Source organism: Octodon degus, unplaced genomic scaffold (assembly GCF_000260255.1).
Source record: "Octodon degus isolate 3935 unplaced genomic scaffold, OctDeg1.0 scaffold00170, whole genome shotgun sequence".
Lineage (NCBI taxonomy): Eukaryota > Metazoa > Chordata > Mammalia > Rodentia > Octodontidae > Octodon > Octodon degus.
The window spans coordinates 4,095,988-4,107,876 of NW_004524746.1; the positions used below are offsets into that span (position 1 = coordinate 4,095,988).

The 11,889-nt window shown below is 38.7% G+C and overlaps 3 protein-coding genes across 3 annotated transcripts in view; all 3 read right to left on the bottom strand.

Moving 5' to 3' along the window:
* Positions 1-11,889, bottom strand: part of Cadps2 (calcium dependent secretion activator 2) — a 575,996-nt gene that overhangs the window by 389,883 nt on the left and 174,224 nt on the right. The window lies entirely within an intron of this gene.
* Rnf133 (ring finger protein 133) lies at positions 3,432-4,820 on the bottom strand. Its single transcript, XM_004643309.2, has one exon. The coding sequence runs from the start codon at positions 4,579-4,581 to the stop codon at positions 3,469-3,471; it is 1,113 nt and encodes a 370-aa protein (XP_004643366.1). The 5' UTR covers positions 4,582-4,820; the 3' UTR covers positions 3,432-3,468.
* Positions 7,035-8,189, bottom strand: Rnf148 (ring finger protein 148). Its single transcript, XM_004643308.2, has one exon. The coding sequence runs from the start codon at positions 8,034-8,036 to the stop codon at positions 7,125-7,127; it is 912 nt and encodes a 303-aa protein (XP_004643365.1). The 5' UTR covers positions 8,037-8,189; the 3' UTR covers positions 7,035-7,124.

The following is an 11,889-nucleotide window of genomic DNA, read 5'->3' on the forward strand; positions in this document are numbered from 1 at the left end:
GTCCCTGTGCTTTGCCAAGCTTGTTCCAAGTAGGTGCTTTAGACCACTGAGCCATCTCTCCAGCCCCGAGAACTAGATTTTAAAAGAAAATGCAGTACTGTAATTGCTAAACTGAAGAAAGGGTTCTACTTCTAAAATATAATAGTTGCTTATGGTAAAAAGGAATGAGAGGACAACATTGTCACTAAAATGCCCCCGTGGTAGAATTGACACAAGATTTTCTCTTGCAATCAATGCTTCTCTGAGCTCTGATTCTTTTCACCTCCTAATTCCTGCCTGCTGTTTCAGAAACCTGTGCATTTGGAGGAGAGACCACTCTAAGCACACACTAGGATTAACTACCAGAAAAGGCAAATCTGTCTCACTAAGTCCTCTGAAGGCCTCATGTTATTACTACAAATACAAGCTGGCTAACGGCATTAGACTTCCCCCTGCTAGGACACAATACTGATACTCACAACTTAACAGCTTTTCTCTTTGTGTGTGTGGGAGGGAGTTAAATGGGCATTTGGTCCTCAGTCACCTGCCTCCAATGCAGAACCCCGACTGTGGAAGGGTGTGGCAGGGCACAGATGCTAAGGTCAGGGAGCCAAAAAGCAGGGGGACAGTGCCAAGGATGATGGGGGCAGGGACAGGACACACTGCAGGGCTGAGCTTCCACCCCGAAGTGTGTGGACTCCAAGCCAAGCCAGTCAACAGGCAGCCCTCACTGCCACCCCAACGTTTATCTATAGGACAATTACACCAACTCTACAGTGAGAGGCAAGGACATTACCATTATGCTATGACTTTTAAGTTGTGGTCTATTTATTTTTTTCCATAATTTTATTGAGAAATAAATATCAATAAGACAGTTTCAAATCAAATTGGTAGGACAGTTCCAATAATTAACACACTGCATACTGCCTTCCTAGTGGTTGTTGTACAAGACTCAGACATGATATGCTGTTTACAAACACTATTAAAACAAGTCCCTCTATTCCTTGATTTAAGAGAATGTAGCTATATATCTATCCCAACCATTCTCAATGACTTTTGACTACCATATCTATAGACAGAATAATTTCAACTAAATATAGTATCACTCAACTGCAATTAAAGACTGCTAGAATATCTTCACTTTGGTAAAATATGAAACCTAGTATTTTACTAACAAACAAGGAATAAAGTAAACTTAATTTTTATAAAGAACATTAACCTAGTACTGATCAAGAGGTGGGAAATAAAACTTTGATAACCAAAGAATGTAAAAAAAAAAAAAAAAAAAAAAAAAAGGCAAAATGCAAAAGAAACCCATTACATTCCTCATTGTAAGGGCAAAATAATTCACATTATTATCCTGCATCATTATGACACAATATATTTGCATCACTAGGTCCAAGAGGAAATGGCACAGCCCACAGGATAGGTAAAAATATATCAGAATGAATAATACCTAATATTTGACATAGCAGGGCTATTTCCAAGTCTTGGTTCTTAAATCCAAAGTAACAGTGATTTATTGATGTGTTTACATCGTTCTGCAGACAAGGATTAAAACTATTGTTTTGTTCTGAAATATGACAAACAACTACATAATGTACATTATCTGCCATAATGTACATTTCCATGTAAGCAAAGCACTCAGCAGAAAACATTTCTGAGTTTATAGACTTGACCTCCTGTATCCTGCTTCCAAAATAGGTCCCAAAAACCTTTAAAGAATGCTCACTGAAAAGTCTCCCATAAAAGGATAAGCACATTGTGTTAAAAAAAAAAAAACTATCTTTTATAAAAGTGAACACATGCTCATGGCTTATATATGGAGGGAAGCTGAGTTCAACTTGACAATGATGGACAAAGGAAAAGGAAGAAAAGAAATAAAAAGAGAAACCAACAAGGATTCAGAAAAACGAGTGAAAATAAAATGGCACTCTCACACTAAAAGTGAAAACAAATCCCTCAAGTACTAAGGCTAACATGGAGTAAAGACCTCATAAGAATCTGCTAAGTGCTGCCACAATCCAGCACTCTGAGTCCATGGACTGCCATCACCACTGGATATACTCATTTCCAAAGCTCTGGGATTCTCTTGGGTGACTAGCAGAAGTCCCCACTGCCATCCCCTCCGTTGTTGGGTTCCAGCAGCACACACATCAGCACCAGCTATTCCAACAGCAGCATTTTCTCCTGGTTTGGGTGAGATGACTCTAAGAAGGCTCATAGTATGTTATGTCCTACAGTCTCGGGGTAAACACAAAACAGTGCTCCTGCTACGTTATCCAGTTCTTTCAAAGAATAACAACTCTCATGGCTATCAGTCTAACCCCTCCAGCGCTGGGTAAAAAGGCCTGGGTGTTCCACAGAAGACACCACCCCGAGCTGGTCATCTGCTCAGATGCTGCCGTGACCCAACACTGACCTTGTTGAGTGTCCCTGCTCCTCCCAGCAGTCTCCTTGGTACACAGTTGCAGCCACGCCTGCTCCTCTGCCCGTCTCTGCGCTCTGGGTAGGAAGCTTGGAGCCATGAACAAAACCTCCCTTCACTATATCTCTCTCCAAGACAACCCAAAAATTCTATCATCAGTATTTGCCTAGCAGATTTCAACATTTCTCATCAATATTTTGCTAAACCGGAATGCTGGGCAAACTAAACTATACTGAAACATTCTGAAGTGTAAATATTTCATTATATGGCAAGAAGATTAATTTGGAATGTGTTAGAATACATGCAAAATAGATAGGCCATGACTAAGTATCACAGAAATGTATATAACTTAAATCCATGTATTATGACCACATAGATGTTGTATGTAATACTAGACAGTGAATGATGTGAAGCATAATGACTATTTCACTTTAAAGATTGTTTTCACTGCATAGACACAGATCACAAAAATTTATTAAATGAAGAGAACAAGAATAAGTAATAAAATTAATACATATCAAGGATAATAAAATTGATTAAAAAATTTAAAAATTGTATACAGCAATATTTTCTTGCCAAGAATGGGAAAAATACACAGTGAGCTCAAAAGTAATATACTGTATTATAAACAAATTATGGAAATGTAAGTTTTATTCCTCTTAGCTCATAAAAGAAACTATGTTTCCAAAGTTAACTAAGGCTTTCTGTATTAGAAGAAATACATGAATATATTTTCTTATTAATGCCTAATACTTTCTATATAAAAAATATTCAGAGAAAAAGTGTCTGGCCTTTAACATGCACATGTACATAGAAATAAGTTCATGTATACTCACAGAACCGAAATACGCTGACAAAATATTATTTTTGGAAATAACAAAAAATTAAGCCAAAACACAATGCTAGACCTATCCCCCACCCTGATTTTAATCCTTAACAAAGAGCACAGAAAATTACCAAAGTAACAGAAAAGGACACATGGACCACACTTCAAACAGTTTGTCAGTGGTAGGACCTGAGCTGACAAACAGATTTAATCCATTTCCTCGAAGGTTACGCTGTCATGGTGAAGGATAAACAGCTTCCCCTATGGAACTGGGCTTGCTGGTGCCATCCCTAGAGGTGTGGTGTTCTCCGTCTGATGTTCTTGCGGTGGTCACTTCATTATTTGTCTCCTCTTCCCTAGACGACAGGGATTCAGCCAACTCATCCGCCATCAGAACTTGCAAAGATTCTACTCCATCTTCAATGTTCACCTGAATCCCCAAAGCTTTAAGAACATCACATTTGCAAATGGGGCATGTGCCACGGCTGAGAATCCACGGGTCAATGCAGTTCTTGTGGAAAACATGCTTACAAGTCAGAATTCGAATCGTATCGTTAGGCTTATAAGGTTCAAGGCAGACTATGCAGCTATCTCCACTTGCATTTAACTCCTCATCTCCTTCCTTTAATACGCGAACCTGGAGGTGGGCAAAGGCTTTCTTAAGATCTGTGGCTAATTTCTGCCATCTCCTTTTCTGACTCCTCGCTACCCAAAGTCTATGAATATGATAAAAGGTAAAATACGTTAATGTAGCAGTAGTGACAATCAGGAAAGAGACAAAGTAGTGATTCATCCAGATGACATATTTTCTCCCCACCTCAACTGTGACTGTACCAGGAACTCCCATCTGAATCAAGTGCAAGATTTTCATTCCTTTTAAGTTGCTAATCAGAACTACAACAGTGTCTTTAAAAGGCTGATGAGACATAGGGGTAAGCTGATTGCCGCTTCCCGGGAAGTTATAGATGATCACTGCACAGGCCCCCTGCTCAGTTGCCACCTTAATTTTCTGTGTTAAGTTACAACCACCCCGCTCAATAAGTGCAACCCACATCTCTGAGTTCTTTGGTCTGCTGAAACTGGTATTGGGACTACACGCATTTTTAGTTTTTCCATCTGGAGGCACTAGAACTCCTGACACTCTCTTCAAAGGGGAGCTTCTTCCAAATACTCCAGTTTCCCCTATAACTGACAAAACGCGATTCCCGACGCGAAAAGATATGTTCATGTAAGCAGTCCAAACTGCATCAGCTTTGCAACAGTTCAAGCTAAAAAGCCAAAGAAAACTGAATTTTATAAGCCAGGAAGAAGAGGTGTTTTGTCCAGTGTCAATCTTAAGGAGTTTCATTTTTCTCTTTGCTTAATAACTTAAGAACTAAACCAATAAAAAGATGTGGCTTCTGCATCTGTTGACAATCAATTTAAAACAAGAAGGAAAAAGTATTCCAAGAGATCCTTCCTGGGAGAAAACAAGATCCACCGTCCTTCAGCATGCTTTTGTAAGAAATTCTTAAAGATGTCTTGAATTTCAGATGTTTTATTTGAGAGAGCAAAACTTTACATTGAAAAAAACCTCTAGTCTCCCCATTGTAACTTTTACATCGTAACTTTAGCTACCACATACTATTGCATGGTGTGATTATGACATAACAGACCAAGTAGCCAATTAGATAAGAGCTTAGAGAGGGATGTAAATCTATTGGCTTAAATGTTTCCAATGTTGTTATAGGTGGTTTCTGTGTAATTAAAGGATAGGTTCAATCACTGAACTACGGAATATAGTTTCAGATAGCACACTGAAGAATACATACTTGATGTTAAGTATATACTTTTAACTCTGAGGGCATATGCTAGAATACTGTGGAACTAACATTTTTTTCTTCTCAAGAAAATAATTCCAACAAGGTTTTCTTTTTAAATGAATGATATTTAAAAACTAGCATTTTGATCAAGTGTGAAATAAAAGTGGTAAATTTGGCAATGCTAGTTTTACAGCACATTTGATTACAATGTTCTTTATCATACAAGCCATCATACTATATTCATTTAATATAAGCTTTCTCCGGAATTGGGCTTTGTTCTGTTTTGATTTTTTAAATTAGGGCATCCTACTCCATCTTTCTCACTTTCTTTCACATACACTGATTACAGATGACAGCAGTAAAGACAGAACTAATATCCAGGGGAGCGCTTCTTTTTTTTCCATATACTAACACCAGTTACCAATATAATGTACCCACATATTGAGGGAAGAAACAGGGTTTAGGGTGAAAGATAAAATACAGCAGTATTAATTGAGTAAAATTCATTTTTAAACAAAAGGAAGTATTGATTTCAAAAAGAAAAATGACAAAGTCCACATTTAAAGTAGACCACTGACAGCAGCAATGGCTAAAGGCCATCTATTGATGTGAAGAAACATTTTGGCCCAGCTCAACAAATATTCCTAATGGAAGAGCCAAAACACACTGTCAGTTCTCCCGATGTCTTTGCAGCTCTCACACCAAAGCACAATGTGGCACTGAAGCTCAAGAATGGTTTGCTAAGTGACATGGTAAGCCACGAATGTGGCCACACACAAATGTCTTGGTAGTACATTTCAGTGGCTGCTCAGAAGCAAAGACCAAAAACTGTTACCTCGAACATAAATGTCTCTGCCCTCTGTGCCGGGTTTCCCCAGGACAACACAGCTGGTGATTATATGAAATGTGCGCCAACAATAAGGCAACTTGAAGAAAAGAGAGGAGAGGGAGAGAGAGGGAGGGAGGGAGGGAGGGAGGGAGAGGCAAAGGCGTTACAGACGCAACAACATGTGGCATAAATAGGACAGTATATCACTGTGATTCCTTTAGCTTAAAATAGTGCATTTTCAGGAAGTTCCTTTAGTTTTGTTTCATTTCTACACATCACTATTTTTTTGAAGGATAGTATATGCTGTAGATTCTGAAAGCTCCATCTCAATCCGATAATGGTTTAGTGCATTCAAAGGCTTAGCATATCGTCCAGAAAGAGTGACTCTCATCAAAACAAAACACAAGTCCTTCAGTTTTTTATGCTTACATAGGTATTTATTCATCAACTAGAAAAGAAAGAGGGATACAATATGGCCCAAAATACAATATGGAAAGGCAGATTGAGCAAACTTTCAGTTCTGTTTGTTATACAGATCCCAAAGTAAGAAATAGTCACTGCCATTCAGAGAGGGAAGAAAAGAGCATCCATAAAGGGCCCATTTAGAATGAAAATGCTGCTACTATAACTGATCTACCATGTTAGGATTTAAAGAGCTTCAGCAAGTACAGGTGAACTTCTGTACTGCTGCTCTGAGACCCATAACAGTTTATAAGCATTAGTTATTTAACCAAAAGTACCATTATGTAAGATAATTATTTATAATGTATTACCCACTCAGTCAGTAGTTCTAAAAAACAAACATTCTGGATATTAATAAAATTAACTGACCAAGGTGAATTCATTGTAATGAAGTTTCATGAGCAGAAAAAATGTTACTAAGAACAAAAAATAAGATAAGTCTAAAAACAAAGCACAAGAAAACATTTTAAGACCAGAAATTTTAAAATAAAACTTATTCCCCATTGAATTGATGTCATAATCAGTAATTTGTTGATAAAAATTAAGTTGTTTATTACATATACTAATGTCCTCATTTGAAGAAAGGCAAAGCTGTATAATAATTAGAACTTATTAGAAAGAAAGCACACAAATATCTGGCAATGAAATGGAGTTTTATTTTTACACACAGAAATTCACCTTCTTTGGTACTTGGACAGAGATGCTGACTTGACACTTTCCATAGAAATCGAGGTAAGAAAATTCATCTAATCTCAATCTTAGGAAAGATCCGCCCCATCTTCAGAAGGTCCTCTGTGCTTAAGTTTTCAGGATGTCACACTTGCACATGGGGCATGTTCTACGAGCTAAAAGCCAGGGGTCAATGCACGTCTTGTGGAAAAAATGTTTGCAAGTTAAAATACGCACTACATCTTGTGGTTTGTATACATCAAAACAAATGACACACGTGTCCTCATGTGGGTCTACCTCCTTATCCCCTTCGGTGAGCACTCGAAGCTGAAGCTGGCCTACAGCTTTCTTCACACTAGCTTTCACTTGTCTTCGCCTCCTGGCAGAATAGATGGGCATGCCAGATCTCCAAGCACAGTACAAAAAAATGTAAGCAATTGTGGTTGACAGAAAGGTAAACAAAAACATGATGCACTGGCTCAGCCAGGGCATGTGGACTCTTCCCACTTCGATGATGATATTTACATACACTCCTTTCCGGATTAAGTGCAATAGCTCCATGCCCTTCAGGTTGCCTATCATCACTGCCACTATGTTTTCTGTTCCCTGGTGAGACATAGGAAACACTTTGTTGCCAGTACCTGGATAGTTATAGATGATCACCCCCTGTGCTCCCTTCTCTGCTGCCACATTGATTTTATGTGTAAAAGTACAGCCTCCTCTTTCAATGAGGGCCAGCCACGACTCTGCCTGTTCAGGTCTGCTGAAATTGGTGAGTGGATTACAAGCATTCTGATTCCATCCATCAGGAAGTACCACAGCACCAGATACTCTTTCCAGAGGAGAATGATTCCCGAACACTCCACTTTCGCCTAGTTCTGATATAATCCGATTTCCCACCTGGAATGTTATGTTCAGATGAGCAGTCCATATTGCTTTTCCTTTGGAGTCAGGAAGGCTGAGTAGCAGAAGGAGGCTAAGCTTCAAGAGCCGAGATGAAACGAAAGTAGGAGGTGAAGGATGACGTCTACTTGGGTTCATCCTTCTATCTGCCTACCAACTGACAGAGATGGAAACCAAAATGACATCAGTTGTAAAAGAAAATCAAGAAGCTAGATAGCTTCAATTACTGGCAGTAGATTGCTAAAGCACATAAATGGAAGAGGTCTGTGTGGATCAAAGGTATTTTGCTCCTCCTGGCATTTCTACTTTTGGTATAGTATCTTTCTTATGATGAGACACATGAGCAAGAGTTGTTACCATTATGCATTTTCAAGAAAATTATGACTTCTTAATGAAGAAATTGTGACATCAGAGGTAGTTAAACCAATTACAGTAATACACTGCATAATGAAATGAAACTGACCAAAAAGGTAATAAACAATGATTCATGATAAATATATATACATAATATGAATTTTAAAGCAATATATATATATATATATGAATCATTTAAAAACCCTTGAACTTTCTTTTTCTACCTATGAATAGATTGAAAAAGTACTTACCCATTTTATTCTATTTTTTCTCCAACTTAAGACAAGACAGAAATGATTCATGTCTTAGTGCCACACCAGGCCAGGGTCAGGTCTCATGTGTATATCCTTATTAACTGATTTGTCACTTTGGGGGAAATGGGAACAAATCATTCCCACTTCCTTCCAATGTTCAACAGGGTTCATAACCTCACCTGGTCTAAAAATTCCACATGATGGAAACAGAGGACAAACTTATAAGCCTGGAAAGTCCTGTCCTTAAGCAAACGCAACTGCTCTCACTGAAGCAGCTGCTGAGAACCTACCATGTGCTAAAAATACTAACTGTAGATACTAAAAAAGAAAACAGATATGATCCTATCTTTATGGAGCTTATGATATGAGGGTAGATTTGAAACAAATTAACACTTTTCACTCAATGTTGTGTGAGGCTTTGCACAAATCAACAGACAGAGTAGATGGAGAGGGTGCAAACTCAGCTTGGAGATCAGCACACCTCTCTAAGAAAGTAATAAGTCTGAGACTTGAAAGAAAAACCAGCTGCAAAACAGAGTGGAGATTTCAGGCACCGGAAATGGCAGCTTCATGACTCTATGATAATAAGGAACATAGCAAGTTAAAAAATCTGACCAAAAAACATGAGCTTAGTAAAGAGAGGAGAGATGATGGAGGAGGAAAGGCAAAGACTAACTGCACTCAGGTTTCTAAAGGTTAGACTGGGGCCGCTAGATTACATCCCGAGCACAAAAGAAACACACTGTAGGGTTCTCAGCCTGGAAAATAACTTACACATTTACAAACTACTCATTCCTTTTTATTTAAATCCCTACCCGGAATGTGTGTCTCAGGGACCAAGCTGACAACATTCATTCAGCACTCTATTTGCACAGGATGCCTAGCTGTATGTACAAGCCCTGTTGCAAGCTCTGAGAATATGAAACACAGATCTGTTTGCTCATAGGCAAAACGGACTCAGACTTTAACACATAGTCATGCTGGAAGAGTTTTGCCATTTGACACATTTTTAAAAAATATATATATTTATTTATTTACTTATTTATTTATACAGGGTCTCCCTATGCAGCTTGGACTTGTAGTGATCCTCCTGTCTCAGCCTCCCCAGCACTGGGATTAGAGGCCTGTGCTACCATACCGGTCTCAGTGGCCAGCATGGTACACCCAGGTTCTGAGGTCAGCATCGCATGTGGTACTCAGGATTGAGCCCGGTCCTTGCACTTGCCAGGCAGGTGCTTAGACCACAGAGCTATCTCCCTAGCCCAACAATTTTTTTTTAATACTAGGTGCCTGTTACGGTTTGTGTCTAGCTGTCCCACCCCCAAAAGCCTCATGTAAGTCATGAGGCAGACTTCTAGAGTTTGTGACTACTCATGATCCACTGGGATTATGTGTGTGAGTGCTGCTGGGATTATGGGTATGAGTACTACACCCAGCCTGGGGCAGATAGCCTAAATGTAACTTAAGGCAGATCTGTTCTCTATAGACATTGTTGCTGCTACTCCTCCATTTTGCTCTTGATCTTTGCTGCTACCATTAAAGGTTGCTTGCTGTTATGTGCCACTCTGTCTTGGAGCCAGCTGAGTATGGACCGAAACCTCCAGTAACTGTGAGCTAAGTAAACCTTTCCTCCCTTCATTTTGGGTGTTCGGTATCTGTCCAAACGATGATAGAAGAGTAACTGAGATAGTGCCCCATAATATTTTAGTTAATATTTGCTTTTTAAAAAAAGCTGGGGCCAGCTAAATAGCTCAGCAGATTAAAGTGCCTGCAAGCAGACAAAGGGGTCAGGGGTTTGATCCCCAGGCCTCCTGTGCTGGCCCTGCCCCCGGGGCTTGCCAAGACAGTGATTGAGACTGGGCATGGTGGCATGCACCTGTAATCCCAGCACTTGGGAGGCGGTAAACAAGAGAATCACTAGGAGTCTGATCTAGTAGTGAGACCCTGAACACCTGTACACACTTCCCTAAAATAGAGAAAAATAAAAAATAAAAAGCTGGCCAAATTCTTTCATTCCCACACTTTTATTTAGGCTTGATTTACTTCATATCTGAACCATCATTACAGATATAATTTTCTAGTACACAGTAGGTAGAGGCCAAGGAAATGGGTGAATGAAATACGTAGAACAGTCCTGCAGATAAAGAAGTAGGTAGCTGAAAACCTCAAAACTGCAGCAGAAAGCTTGTGCTAATGGAATAGACTTGGGCAAGGGGAACTACCCCAAAACCCATTTATCTCTTTTGGATTCTACTATCTGAGCTCTTGTCATGCAGTAAGCTATGATACTCAGCAACACATTTATCAAACATGACATACTTAATGTGTCTTAATTTCCCAAATTTTCCTGGTATAGAAACAGAAATCTACTGGGTTAACCAATTAGTACAGTAAATGCAATTACTAATTACATCCATTTTATCAGAACTGGATCTAAGAGTCTTTTAAAGTCAGAATGGTTGAGTGGAAAAAAAAAAAAAGTACGTAGGAAAAGTTTTCTAGGAATTTGTCAGACTTCCCTGAATATCTTCTTAGCTAGAATTACTTCACAAACCCATGTTTTAGTGGAGTGCCTGGAAATCAGGGTACAATCACTGTGATGTTTTAAAGTAATTAAGGGTTTCCATGCTGTGGAGAAGACTTTTTTCCAGGATGAACACATAACGAAAAGAAAGGTGACAATAATAATGCCTCATAACCAAGAAAGGAAAACATAAACTGGGAAATTAGTACGTTTATAAAATGACAAACACATGCTCTAAACTTCTGGGATATAGTCAAAAGAACAATGTTTAATGATTAGATACAACATACATGTCATATGTGCTACACATAAGATGCTGCCATGAGTAAGAGATCAGACACAACATAGTCCTGTGTCTAAAGAGAGAACCACCTATGGAGGAAAAAAAGCTGTATACAAACTGAGAGTATACATGTATATACTACATAATTTTCAGATTAAAAGAAATCTCAAGAACATTACAACTATCTACGAAGTAAAGAAAAATTTCACTGAACTCTATCTGCTTCTTAACCTCCACTGGTGAAAACACTCATTTTCAGAAGCCTCCACTGTGATAAAAAAAAAAAAAAAATAGAAAGGGTTCCATCAAATTACCAAAGTCCCAGTGTCCTAGGCTATGATGCTATGAAAAATCTCCAGCAATCCACAGAACACATTTCTTTTGCATTTAAACTCCAAAGTGATGCCTGTATAGGTTTTTGGGAAGGAATTAAATGCACCATAGTGGGATTTGAAAGCAATAGAACAATGGTTCAAAGCGGTCTACCGAGAGCAGCAAAAAAGCAAATAATGTCAATAAGAGATATTTCCTGAAAGCAGAGAAGTTTATGTTTATGGTAAAATTTTATTATATTGC

Bases quoted from the DNA above. Each gene is read 5' to 3' on its own strand.
- Rnf133 (XM_004643309.2), bottom strand. From the start codon at position 4,581: ATGAAACTCCTTAAGATTGACACTGGACAAAACACCTCTTCTTCCTGG.
- Rnf148 (XM_004643308.2), bottom strand. From the start codon at position 8,036: ATGAACCCAAGTAGACGTCATCCTTCACCTCCTACTTTCGTTTCATCT.